Here is a 14500-nt window from a genome sequence, read left to right on the forward strand (position 1 = left end):
AAGCACATGATAGGGAGTTGAGGCTGAAGGGGTGGGGCGGGACTCAGGATGGCAGCATCTTCTAGTTTAGCAAGGCTAAATAGAAAAGGATCAGAGCTTGAAAAGCATGGACCAAGGGAGAAAAGAACAATCTGAGGGCGCTTCAAGAAAATTGCATGAGTTTGCCTTAACCTTGTGGCCGGTGGACAGTTGTCTACTCCGACCAGAATTCAGTGGGCAGAGAGAGTTCAATTACAAATTCATGGGAGGGGGGTTCAGTGGGTCTAAATTAGCTGAACTTTGCATCCTTTCACCATTAAGTCAGCCTTGAAAGTAGCTGCTAGTCTATTACACTTGGATCACTACTATTTGATAGGCCAACAGTAAACTGTGGGCATTGCATTTCTTAAACTCCTACTCCAATAAATATAGACTGTGGAACAGAGGCAGAATGGGCTAAGGTATCTGCAGGCCTGGCTAGTTTTTTCTGCTTTGTTTTGTTTTTGTACTTATTGGCAAGGCTTTGAGTTAAGTAACAAATTATGTCTGAATCTTGTCATGGGAAGAGAGAACTTCAGCTCACCTATGAAAACCCGGCATGTCCCATTAGTTTTAGTTTCCCACCAAGAGTGGAAATAGATGTGGGGAGAGAAAATACACTTTCTAGGTATAGTGGGTTTTCTGAGAACCACACTGTTTGTGGTGATTATTTTTGAGAAAGAGCACTATGACCTCAACAGATTCTGATTTGGTTAATCCTGGAAGTCTGTTTTGGTTTGTAGACGTTTAGGTTAACCTTGTGAGGCTGGACTGAAGGGCATTTGAGTCAGTAAGAACCAAAAGCAATAGAGGACAAATCTCACATCCTAACAGGGTGGAACTGGCTCATCAGTACCGGGTTTCTGAGGTCACTACAGATCACCCTAGACAGTGCTGGCAAATGTCACTTACCTCACCATCCAGGAACCTGTGGCTCAGAAACCATGAAGCAGAGCCTCAGGTCTCAAATGAAAATGTCTAGAGTGAAGCCATCGCAATGTAGTAGAATGAGATGCAAATTTAATTGGAGTGAAAAAAAAAAATCGAGATGATTCCACCCTGGGTTCAGGGGCAATCCAATTCTGAGGCTCTCGCTCTTTCTCTCCTTCCTGCCCTCACATTCTCAATCACTCCAGTCAGTCACGAGGAGGCTCTTTCACTACATCTGACTGAGATGAAGGGATTGCTAGGATTTCCATCTGGTTTCAATGACATCACACTCGGATACCTTGGGTACCTGCATTGAGTGTGACTGCTCTGGCAGAGAGTCTTGCAACTGCAGTTTGGAAAAAGTAGGGTTTGCTGTTGCTTTTCTGACCTGGGAGCTGAGGGTTGGGCGGAGACAAGGGTAGGAGAGAGGGAGCTAATGTTAGCCACCTGATATAACTCAGAGGGGAAATTGTCAGCGAGCAAAGCTACTGCCCATGAGAGGGGCACCCGGGAGAAAGAGCTGAGTGGGTAGTGAATGGAGAAAGGATGATGATCAGGGAGGGGTAATTATGGTGAGGGTTAACAGGAAGATGGACGTGAGCAGCAACATTGCAGCAAGCACGAGGCAAAGGGTGAGGTGTGTCCTGGGTGTTTGAGGACTGCTTTGAAACCTCATCTGGTCTCCTCTTGGTCACTGGCGCTCCTACAACAAGCAAGAACGAAAGGGATATGGTGTCAGCAATCTACATTCCAGCACTCTCAGCTGCCTGTGAGCATTCGGTTCCAGGCTCTCCCCTCCCCTCTTTCAGTGGTAATCATTTTGGCTTCCCTGGGGGTGGCAGAGACACAAGAGACAGATGCTCAAGGCTACAGCTGGGCAAAGAGATGCTCAGCCTTACCAGCAGGTGGCCAAATATGAGTTCACTCCAAATTGGCATGTCTGGACGAACTATTCATCAAGAAGTCTCATTTCTGGCAAAGTAGAGTTTGTGGTATATACAGGAGACAGCTGCTTCCACTAGTAGTTGGGGGCCAGGAGGTTACATCATGGACAAATATTTTTAACTCAACCAATCTGTTTAGGACAGGGACAGCCCAATTGCTCAGGAGGTGCTACAGACACCCCCCTCTTATATCTGCTGCGTTACTAGCAGCAGGGACCATCTTGATTCCATCATGACATCACTTTGCCTCTGGGGGACAGGGCAGCTAGTAGATCTTCAGTTGGAACGTGGGGAGGTGATAGGTAATATCTGGTGTAGCTGCTGTTCCAGTGGGTAGGTTTTAGAGACACAGCAGTGAAACTGGAGACTAGCACCCAACACAACAAGGACTGGGAATCCTATGACTTACCCGTATCTCAAATCCTCTGGAAGAGCCAATGTAGGAATTAATGCTTTGAGGCTGGCCTGTGTGGAAAGGATTACATCTTTGCATGGTTCTACAGAGTTGAAATAATATTTGGGGTTCTCCCGGAGACCTACATACCTTTAAAATGTGGGCTGGTGAGAGGCTAGTCTTAAAAAGGTAAGTGGTTTGTGTAATTCCTAATTCCCAAATGACTCAATATCAAGGGACCTCAATTATGAACCTACTAGAAACAGCAAAAGGAGTGACTCTGGACAGGATCTTTATGTAAATCAAGGTGGTGGCTTCCCAATTTTTAGCGTCTGCAGTTAAAAAACCCAGCCTAGGCCTCAATTTCAACCAACACCAACCAGAAAGTCAGCAGTTAAGCTGAAAGTGAAGATTCTGTTATTTTTTTTCTTTGTATTTTTCCAAAGTGAGAATCAGGGGGAGGTAGACAGACAGACTCCCGCATGCACCCAACCCGATCCACCCAGCATGCCCACCAGGGGGCTATGCTCGGCCCCTCTGGGGCGTTGCTCCGCTGCAATCGGAGCCATTCTAGCGCCTGAGTTGGAGGCCATGGAGCCATCCTCAGTGCCTGGGCCAACTTTGCTCCAATGGAGCCTCAGCTGCAAAAGGGGAAGAGAGAGATAGAGAGGAAGGAGAGGGGAAAGGGTGGAGAAGTAGATGGGCGCTTCTCTGTGCCCTGGTCGGGAATCAAACTCAGGACTTCCACATGCTGGGCTGATGCTCTACTGCTGAGCCAACCGGACAGGGCCAAGATTCTGTTCTTGACTCTGCCATTTGCCCCCCTAACCAAAATCTGGAACACGCCAGCCTTGTAAATCCCCAACTTATAAAATGTGTGTACTGCTACCTGCCCTACCTACCTCACAGGATTTTATCTTCCTTAAAAGCACAGGTGGGAACACGTTCCACACATTTAATGTACATTTGTAATGGAAATTCTTCTTACGCACTGAGGTGGGCACTCTTCCTTCAGTCTGGGCATCGCAGTGACAGCACTGACTGGGCAAGTATTGCCGTGGAATTAATTGTCTCATGGGCTGCATTTTTTCAAAAAGTGAGGTCGGAATGCTCTAGGACCCAGGGAGTTAGTTTATGGAGCAATCGCAGTTTCACCTCTTTCCTTGATTCTTGCTTCTCTTGAGTTCTCTCTCAGGAGAATTCTGATGAACAATGATGGTTGCTGAAGTGGTCTGCTCATCTCTGGGAATGCCAGGAACTTACTTGCTCCAGGTCTTGGCTGTCTTATTTGTAAAAGCCTGCCCCATGCAAGTAAGATGCTTAGCACTGCTTTGGCACCCAATACATATTAGATGAAAGTATGAAGAAGGCAGAAGAAAGCAATCTCTGGAGTTTCATCTTCCTCGGTGCCTAAGGATATCTTATTTTCTTCTTGGTTTAAGGCACCCCGATGTTCAGACGCCTCATATTGATCCCCGACAGGGCAGGGCAGAATGACTGCTTTGGAATTTCTATGGAAGAGCCAGTAGAGGGAGCTCCCGAGTAAAACTGCTCTTCTCTGGTCCACATTTCCTTTCCTTCATTTTGCTAGAAAACCAGTCTGCCCAGAGGCCACGGGCTTTTTTCTCTACCAGAAAACTGGTGAGCTCAGTGAAAGACGTGCACCCAGTCCTGCTTTTAGAGCAACCAGGGGTTCTTGAAATTTAGAGACAGCTTGAGTCCCATGGCAAGGTTCAACTCTTGGGCTCCAGTTGCAACTTGGAATAAAAAAGATAGGTCCTATTGGGGTGATCCCAAGAGATCTGGGCTGAGGCTTGGGAACGAACACTCCTCTGGCTCCCAGAATTCTGAATATGCTCTTGCTTTCTAGTTGCCCTCTCCCCACAAATACCTAGTGTATAGTCACTCAAGGACCTGGTTATAAACTTGTTACAGGCAGCCATGGAACCTCAATACCATCAAGCAGCAGCATGAAGGAGTTAGTCTTTGCCTGTTCTTTTATTGATTTTTTATTTTTTATTTTTAAATTATTTTTATTTTTTATTTATTTTAGAGGAGACAGAGAGAGAGAGAAGGGGGGAGGAGCAGGAAGCATCGACTCCCATATGTGCCTTGACCAGGCAAGCCCAGGGTTTTTTGAACCAGCAACCTCAGTGTTTCCAGGTTGACGCTTTATCCACTGCACCACTACAGGTCAGGCTCTTTGCCTGTTCTTAAGAGTCTTTAAATGCAAGTATCTGAGAAACCAAAGACTGGACCTGGCATTTCTCTCAGATGAAAGACCTACAATGGCTGCCGAAGGTGGGAAAATGGGCTCTACTAGGGCTGCGAACCAAGCTTGTCCATAGTTCCTCCTCTACTAAGACTCCGCAAGTCAACCAGGTGGCACAAACCTTTTATTCTCATACTTATTTTCTGGCTCACAGTTAATCAATGCAATAGTAGGGGCCCCAAGAGATGATGGGAGATCTTTCCAGTCTTTCTTATAATTAACATTTACTCACAGTCTGATCTTGATTACAAGTGGCCTCGTTTCTTTTAGGGTACCCAAGGGGCTATGTGCCTCACCTACTTACAGGGTGACACATAGCTCAGGAGGAAACCAGAATAAGGCAGAGACCTGCCATCCAGGAATGTTAAACACATATAAGAGCTTCTGTCCCCCATTCTGCTGGCATGCTATCAAGAGTAGCAATAACTGATATTTATGGAGTATTTACTAACTCAGGTACTCTGCTCAGAGGTATGTATAAATTATTCCATTCAGTTCTTATAGCAACTCAGTGAAACGGTTCTTATTACACTTTACATTTAAAAGTTGAAAAGCTAGGGCTTGGGGAGGCTAACTAAAGTGCCCTAAGTTGAAAAGCTGATAAGTGTAGTAGGTGGTATTCTGGAATACACAGCAGTCCCTCTCTGGGCTCTGACTGGGTTCTCCCCAACAGGCAATAATGGCATCCTCTTCAGCATTAGAAGATTCCAGGGGTGAGGGGAATCCGGGCTGTGAGACACACCTTGTCAAGTCCCAACCAGGACCAGTAGAATACCTGATATTCCTTCTCATGTCATTGTCTCATTTCCACAGGGCAAGTGTGACTTGTCTCAGAAGGGAAAATTACCACCAGGATGAAGCAGTTTGCCTTCTTTTTCTTCTGGGTCCCTTGAACCCTAACATAACCAGCTCATGGGCTTCCAACAGAATGAACTGCCATAAAAGCCTGTTCTCTTCACCAAATATTACCAGGAGTCTCTAAAACTAAAAATCTGTATCTCAATGGATGGAACCTGTTGTTCTTTCCCAACTGGCACATCCACACCAATTATTACACTCATATAAACTCATGTTATGAAAGGATCTTTGATAGAGTAGGACACAGAATAGACAGGTTTAGAATAGGTAAAGGAAGCCTATGGTGGCTTATTGGTCAGGCAATGGTTTATAAAAACCCAGGGTTGGTAAGAGTCTTACCAAAAACAGGATGTGGGCTTCTAAAGGCCTTTATCACCTTCTGGACTATGAGTGCTAACTACGGTGGCGAGCAGGATCCATATCTTAGCTTTCTTTGGATTCTCAGGACCTAGTTATACAGCCTGCTATCTACTGGACCTTCCTAAAATTTTTGCTAAGCTCTCAATTTTGATGAAGCCTTGGGGTCCAGGTAAGGGATTACTTTCTTCTGTTCTCCACTTGGGAATGAGGTAATTGAAACTCAAGGTCTGGATGAAGTGTAGATAGGTCTGTTTGCCCCCATGGAATCAGTGAGAGACCCTTGTGATGTCCAAGGAGGACAGGGAACATCTGCCCCAGTGGAGAGGAGGAGACTCAATTCTCATTGCTAAGCTCCAGTGAGTCAAATGCAGATGATCTTCTCGCCCAGTTCTGGGGTCCAGACCTGTGCTAAGCACTGAGCTGGCCCCTGGCTCCTTACCAGGATGCCTCCTCTTTCAGGACTGGAAGCTGCTGGAGAGAAAGGGCTTATGGGCTCTGAGCTGAAGTACAAGCTCCAGGAAAGCTCCCCAGACCTGTCTGTGGCTGAGCAGGGTCAACAGAGAACAGTTTCTTTGGCTTTCAGTAAGGTAAGGAAGGGGAAGAATAGATTTTACCCAGCATTTCCCAAGAGGAGTTCCTGTGTAGGTGGAAAGGTTTAAGAACGACTCTACTGGCTTCAGAATAGGAAGAGTCTACCCAGGAAAAAAAGGCATATGGTGGAAATGCCACTTCAAATATGCTATTAAAATGCTCCCAAGTCACTTTTTGATGCTTTCTTGGGCCTATGAATGGCCAGAGGTATAACAATAATAAAAATAACAACAAAAATAGTGATACATCAGACATTTGGCATATGGCAAGCACTGTGCCAAGCCCTTTGCAAATAACTCAATGGATCATCATGACTCTTTCAGGTTACCATTATTACTCTCATTTTAAGTTTCAAGAAACCAAGGCTTGAAGAGTTTAACTTATCAAAAGTCACAAAGCCAACCAAATACAGGAGCCAACATTTGAACCCAGGTCTGTTTGGTTGCAAAGAACGAACAATTCACCATCATACTGTACTCAAGACACTGTGAGAGTCCAGACCATGAGAGACTATGTCTACCTCAATTACTGGGTGAGAGAGGAAAGAAAGGTAGGCTTTAAAAAATGTTAACATCTGCCTCTGTGTACACACCTATGCACAAACACATGTATGTAGAGCACTCTGTAATGCTTTTGGATAAGCCAGCTCACTCCCCATTTTATTCACATTCAGGTAGGTGAATATTCTCATTGTTCAGGTGAGGTCAGCAGGTCACAATGAAGCTAAATATTTTGTTCCAAATCATACATCCACTTGGTTGCCTGGATCTACGTGGTTTGATGCCAAAGCCAGGGCTCTTTAACTATAACACATTGCCACAACGAGGCATCTCAGTCACCTAGTGTTTATTAAACACCCACCATGAGTCAGACACTGTGCTAGGCTCATTCACAAACAGTAAATAATTATTTATTGATTGGTCTTCTAGTGCACTCACTGGGCTGCCACTGCATCAGCTTCCAAGTCTAGCAAAGGTTATATGAAAGAACAAGAGCAATTCCTTTTCCTCTTTTCTCAAGGTATTCTCAGTTCCTTAGTTCAAGCTAAGTATTTAACAAAAGGGTGCTGCTGTCACCGAAAGGACAAGGTAAAAAAGAAAAACTAGATTAAGGCTGAAAATCTCAACTCTCAAACTCCCTGAACCAAGAATAGAGGGTCAATAGTGTGTTCATTCTCTAGGTTGGATGCATTTTTAATGCCATCCTCTTTCTACTCTAGTCTACCTCGCCTTTCTGAGGTGCCCTCTAGTTTCGCTCCTTAGAGGGTAGTTGATGAAGGAAAAAAAAATTCTCTTTTCACTGGAGTCTATCAGGAATATAGGACTATCTTCTTCTTGACTCTTTGAGCCTCAAGCTCTGCTTCTTCCATATCAACATCCATTGAATTTGCTGCCAAAGGCATTTCTGAACAAGAGATTCCTGCGCAGACATCAGAGCTATGGTGAGATAACTAATGCCTAATAGCAATAAATGCTAAACTAGTACAATTATTCAGGAAGCAAGCTACGTTATTATTTTATTCATTTGTCGATGGTGGAGCCTAAGTACTTATCAAGCAGGGGATCTGCTTCATGGAGCCAAGCTTGAAAGTCATGTGTAGGAACTGGATGGATGTGGCATTTCCAAGCCCTGGGCTCTAACCCAAGACATCAGCAGACCCCGAAGAGATCAGCTGATGAATTGTCTAAGCTGTGACACCACCACCAGGAAGTGGTGGACTTTTCACGGAGTAGGCCTTAGAGGGAAAGAAAACCTCAATGGATCAAAAATGGAGGTTTGCTGAAGTTTTTTCACCAAAGATGGGATGATTCTGTTGATGAGGGAAGATGAGCAACAGGGTTCTCAGTCTGGGACTGGGGTCACTTCTCACTTCCTCCGGCCCAGGCTGGCTTCATGGGCATGTGACCTGTGTAGTCAGCCATGGCCCAGTGCTTAGAGAGGCCTCATGCTTGGTTTAACACTCTGCTGCCATTTTCTTGAGATTCTCAATAACTTTACCTTTGAACTTGTGTTTTGTACATAAAGTCTGGGGAAATGCCTGAGTAGAGAAGACACAAGCACTGCGTGTGTTCACCACTACTTGCTGCCTCATAGTGTTGGAAATACCCTAAGAGTACAGAATTTCAGTGAGACTTAAAGCAAGCGAAAGGTCTATGACTAAGTAAGTGGGGGCACTGACAGTACCTAGACGCCATGCTGTTCGGACCAGAACTTGCTTCAAATGCAGAAAGAAGGCAATGGGGTTCTTTCAAACACTAATGACCAAGAAGCCTTATCATAGCATTTCTTACCGGTGTTCTTTCCCGGCATTTGCCAACCACCCATGCTGAAAACAGTGACATAGGAGGAAAGGAAAGGATAAAGCAATCCGTAGTTCTTTTTCCTTTCCATCCTCTCTTACCCATCAGCAAGCTGAAGTCAGAGAGTGCCGGTAGAATGTTTGCACGAAAGAAGTGAGACACCATAAAGGCGGGTGAGTTCATATTGTTCTGATCAGAACAAAACTTATGCATGTATGACCTATGAAATACCAATTGTGCGATTTCAGTGATTCTGAAAACGAATTAAATGCTCTTATAGTTGCACCTAAAACTATCATTACACAACATAAAGATGAATGGTAAAGTACATGCTAATAATTTAAAAGTTTTATTTTTTATTGAGTTCATTAGACAGCAAATAGAAAGACATCGCAAGCTGAGAGAGGCGGAGGAAGAACAAAGCTTTGTATTGTAGTACCTGTAATGGCACTGGTCACTGTTTTTTGCACAAGGGGCCCTCCATTTCCATTTTATACTAGGCCCCATGAATTATGCAGCTGGCCCTGCTCTGGTCCTTATTTTTCTCCTGAGAAAAAAGGGGGAAGCATCTGGGCTCATCCAAGGTGATGAAGGGCAAGGCAGACTTCGTTCTTCCCATGAGTGGGCAGACATCGGCTTGCAGTAATGCTCTCCCACGTCGAGTGAAGGGGGAACTGACACTCCTGAATGAGTATGAGGAAACCCAAGGCAAATTCAGGTTCACCACATACACTCAGGGATGTCAGATCCACCCCTAAACCGGCGGTGGCATTTCTCCACTGGCATCTTCAGACTTGACAGATGAAGAGGGTGTGCACTTGTGTATGGCTCATGAGCTCACCAGTGGAGAGAACTCCACCCACCCACACGTGTGTTGTTGTCCTGCCACACATGTATGCATTTACACTGCATACATGTGTTTGCATGTGATGTGTGCTTGGACAACTGGCTGAACCTGAGAGAGGTGTCTTTACATGGATCTCAGGGGGCTGGCTGACGGACATGAAACACCTTCATAGTGAGGGTGGAGATGGTGTCCTTCTGGAACTTAGTACTCAGGACACCTCAACTAAGAGCAGATAATGATATGGATGGGTTTGAGGGACTATGGGAGACACGTGCCTATTATTTCCAGGACAAGATTTTTCTTGTAATCTTTTCTCTCCTTCTATATTGTTGACTTATGTAAAGAACAGAAAAACTTCCTTCCTTTCAAGGGGCATGACACATTGCCTCCTGGGCTGTGAAGGATTGTCCCCCTTCTGCCACTGGACAACCAATGAAGGGCCATCCACTGCGGTAGAACCTTAAGTGGTGTGGATAGTGATTGTCAGGCATGCTGGCCTGGCTTTACCCCACACCAGCAGGTACAGAAGGATGGAGGTGTCATCCACTCTGTCTTTTTTGCTGGACAAGCACTTCATACCAACAGCAGGCTTTGTGCCAGGCTGTGCCCACCTCATCTCCAATCCCCTAAGGATCTCCAATCCTTGCCTTTGGGCTATTCTAGCTCTGGAGCCATGACAACGGCATGTTGATTCTAACTTCCAAGCACCCTCCCCAAGTCTCCTACCCACCCCTGCTGAAATAGATTCACTTCTCAGGTTAATTTGATAATCCCACTGGAGGAAAAATCTGCCACTCACTCCTTCAGAAACACATCCCCATCCTGGTGGTCTTCACTGCCACCAGCCCAGTCCAAAGAACCACTGCCTTTTACTTTCTCCATATTTCCAAGTGCATTTTAACCAGACTTGCAAAAGGTGCCCCCCGTATACATTTAAAGGCCCATTGGGAGGAGGTATCCCCCTCTAAAGAGACTTGTCTTCTATCTCCCAGAAGTGGCTGCTCTTCAGAGTGGGTGTGATTCAGCTTTCCTAGAGATCATTTGCAGGGGAAAAATACAGTACTACAGCTGAGAGTGTTGCCTGCTTTCCTAGATTTAAAAAAAAAAAATCCTGCTCTCACACATGGAATTCTCATTGATGAATTCTGGCCAACACCAGGGTCTACATTTCCCCCATTAAACATAAAGCTCAGGATGAAGGATGCAGGGCGGGAGAGTGGGGTGGCAATACCTTTTCAGCCTTTTCAACCCTCTGGAGGATTTGAACTCTGGCCCCCAAGGTCAAATGGCTGATGTTCAAAAGTCTCCCTCTTTCCATCCCTCCACCTCTCTTCCCCCAAGCTCCTTGCTCACAAAGAAGGACTCTCTTTGCTACACACAATAAAGCCCTGGTGGATTTACCCAGATTAAAGAGCCCCTTGAAGTCTCTGTCAAAACTAATCTTCTCAGGAGAAACACTTGTTGATAACCACCTTGCTGTGTGAGGCAGCAGGGAAACCAGGGCCCCGCTGGAAGAACTGGCCTCTGACTTCCCCATCTCCACACTGCACCAGGCACCACACAATCCGTGACCTCATAGAACTACCCCCCTCCCGCCCCCACACACTGCAAACTCCCGCCCTCATTTAAGCTTCTCCACTTCAAGCTGAGCCATCTTCACACAAGCCACCTGAAGCAAGGAGGCAAGCCCCGCAGCTCCCGGGCTGCGAGAGACCCTGGCTGGTCCCCAGCCTTTCCCTCCTCCGCCGCCCCCGCCCCCGGGATTTAACCCTCCACCCTGCGGAGTTCAGCCTCTCTTCATGCTGCAAAGTTTGCCAGGCGCCTGTTCAGGCGGTTTTCTCTACACAACCGGCCCTAAGAAATCATGCATATAGATTTCCCTCTACAGGTGGTTGTGAGCTGTAGCAGTTTTTGCTCTTGCAATGGAAATGTGTTTTCTTTTCAATTTCATTTTACCCACTAATATATATATTTAAATTGTTTTTGCTTGTACCCACTAAAGACTTAGCATTTTCTCCAAATAGCGGGAAGATAGATTAAATTCTTTATGCAAGAAATGTTACCACTACTATCGCCACCACCATGCTCTGACTCTTTATCTCTCCACACTCCCCCACTTTGCTCTGACTTCATGTGCAAAATAATTACAAGAATGAAGACACTTTGTGAATGAGAATCAACCCAAAATATGCAAATTAGGAGAAGCACTTGCCCCCTCCAGAATCCCCTTCCCCCCTCCTCCCACCGCCACGGCACAAAACATTAGGGTGGGGGGAGACAAGACAGCACCCCCTCCCCAGTTCATGGCCACAAGACTGTCTTTCAACTGGCATGCCTCCTGCAAAACCCTCACACACACACACAACCCCAGGAAAGCCTGCTCAAGAAGTCTAGGCAATTTGTACAAATATAAGTGTTCAATGAAAAAGACAGTAACCATGGCCAGTCATACAGCTGTACTCCAAACATTCACCAACTGACATCATAAACTTTGCAAAAGCCAAACACAAGACGGTGCATGGTATAACCTACCTTGGCGAGCTCCTTCACTTTTTGTGCAAATGTTTTCCCCTCCGCACGCTTTACATAGATTTCTAGGGAAATTTGGAAGGACTGGTGAGGGGGTGGAAGAGGTGAGGGAAAGAGGGTAATATAAATAAGGAAGCGTTTTAAATGCACCACGCAAAAAGCTCGGGATTTCACGTTATGTCTGCACTCTTCCCGGAGCAAAGCAAAACAGTTCGCGTTCAGTGCCAGACTTGGTGGGAGAGGGAGAAGAGAGAGGGAGGGGGAGAGAGGGAGAAAGAGGGGGGGGGGGAGATGGAGGGTGGGGAAGGCTGAAGGAGAGACGGGGAAGAGAGAAAGAGAGGAAATGAGAAGAGGATAGAGGCAGAAGAGAGGGGAGGTGAGCTGGAAGGGAGGAGGAGAGAGCGAGAAGAAAGGAGGGGGAGAGCCGGAGGAAAGAAGGAGAGCGAGGAGGCAGCCCCCTCCCACGCTCCCACCCCCACACATTCAGGCACCTCCTGAGTAACTGATCAGAGCAAAGAACTCACCCACGTTCGTAAACCCCGTTTGGGGACTAAGTCTTGAGGCACTCACTCTCAGGGTCTATTTATAGACAAGACCCTAATGATATGCATTGCATTCTGAACGTAAAGGTGTGTGTGTTCGGATCACATACGGTTCCTTTGACAGGTATGGTTTTTATTTTATCTGTATTTTTTTCTTTTTTGGACTGCGGTGCGTTTGATTACATATGGGTGGGTTTTCCTCTTTATTTGCATCGGGAAAACATGCATCGATTTCGAACGTGTTTGGGGGAGAATCGAGGGGGTCTTACAGCTTATAAAACGCTGGCTTCCCCCCCACCCCAGCGAAGCTGGGCTATTTGCAGAGTTGGGCTGTTGGAGAAGGCTCCAGCTCTGGATCAGTGTAGCACGCCCAGTTCCAGCAGTGTGTGCTATTGACCTGCATTGACGTCAGTGCGTCATTAGGTCTCCCTTAGAAACACTGACTTTCAAAAATAGTATCAAATTAATTCAGTTGGAGCCTGGTGAAGAAAGGCTACTAGCTGGAATCAGCCATAAAACTCCAGAATTTTCAGCCCTAGATCTCTCCTTTTTCTAGAAGCCACACAGAAATCAGATTGTATGGAAAATGCCATTGATGGGATTTTTTTTTTCCTCAAGAAAAGGGACCAAATTAGATTGCAAAACCCAGAACTGCCTTTTTTTTTTCCTTTCCCCTTTTTTTCTGATCTAAAAATAACCCTTGCTTGAGCTGACTGCAGTATCTTTTGTGTTGCAGCTCTCTGTTTTTAGCAGTGTGGTCTGGTGAAGGGTGGCACACAAGTACAGATATCGATCTATTGATATTTGCAAAGCCAAGAATTAATTTTAATAAAACAGGTGTGTCTTATTGTGATGGTGGGTAATACAGGAGAGGGGGAGCCATAAGAGAGATTTATGCCATTCATACTTTTCCATTTCATGTTTTTCCAATTCATCTTTTCAGGATGTAATTACCACCCCACGTGTCTCACGTGGCCTCTGACCAGCACAAGCAACCCCCATTCATACAAACACAAAGCACTAGCACATTCACACTTAGCAGAGACAGTACATTCATAAGCAAAGGCTCTGGACCTTTCTTCCTCTTATGGCTGCTTGGCAGAAAAGGCAAAGCAGCCCACCAAAATGGGATTAGGTTTAATCTGCGGGATTGAAATATGCCATCTGATAATTAGATTGCATTGTTAAAAATCTGCATTTATTTAAAATCTGCTTTTGTAGAGGGGCAACTACCCCCTTCACTTAATAATACAGTTTTAATTGGTTCATTTTACAACTGTATATACAGACATATAACTATATATACAACCATATATGTACACACACACACCTGTGAATTACATACGTGAATATATAAAATGCCAACCTTCCCCCATGGGAGCCAGGATATCCTCCACTCTCAAAATGTTCTTTCGGGAAGGGGGATGTTATATACTCCTCTTTTCAGAGGAGGCAGTATGTAATATTTTGTACAGTGTTCATTTCTCCCATTCCTGTTTCCCACCCTCTCTCCCTCACCCACTCTTCTCGAATGTGCTGAACTTGTGCCTCTGGGTGACAAAAGAATTTGGCCTCTGCTGAGACTATTAATGAGGGGACTAATTAGGGCCATTGTGTACAGGGGCCCTCTTGGAGGCCACTAGGATGACAAGGGATGTGGGGGGGGCCTTGGGTAGAGGCAAAGAGAGCTCACTGAGACATATTTAAATCACATGACTCAAAATCAAGAAGGCCTGGTTTTCTTTTCTACACGTACAAGGTCAGGTTCCTAATCACCCAATCATTTGTGCTTATCAATTTTCTAAAAGAAACAGTGGTCCTTCTTTTCATTCCCTTAAATGGGGTTGAGAGAGAGGCCCCGGTAAGCTCCAGCTAACCTCAACATTTTCAGACAAGAACAGAATATGCATGATTC

The 14500-nt window shown here is 45.6% G+C and overlaps 1 protein-coding gene across 1 annotated transcript in view; it reads right to left on the reverse strand.

Annotated features, from left to right (window-relative positions):
- LOC136387955 (uncharacterized) overlaps nt 1-14500 on the reverse strand; it is a 121541-nt gene that overhangs the window by 102690 nt on the left and 4351 nt on the right. The window contains exon 2 of the mRNA XM_066360056.1: nt 12047-12272. Within this exon, the coding sequence (XP_066216153.1) occupies nt 12047-12272 (226 nt within the window). The remainder of the gene's footprint in view (nt 1-12046; nt 12273-14500) is intronic.

This window comes from Saccopteryx leptura, chromosome 1 (assembly GCF_036850995.1).
Source record: "Saccopteryx leptura isolate mSacLep1 chromosome 1, mSacLep1_pri_phased_curated, whole genome shotgun sequence".
NCBI classification, from domain to species: Eukaryota; Metazoa; Chordata; class Mammalia; order Chiroptera; family Emballonuridae; genus Saccopteryx; species Saccopteryx leptura.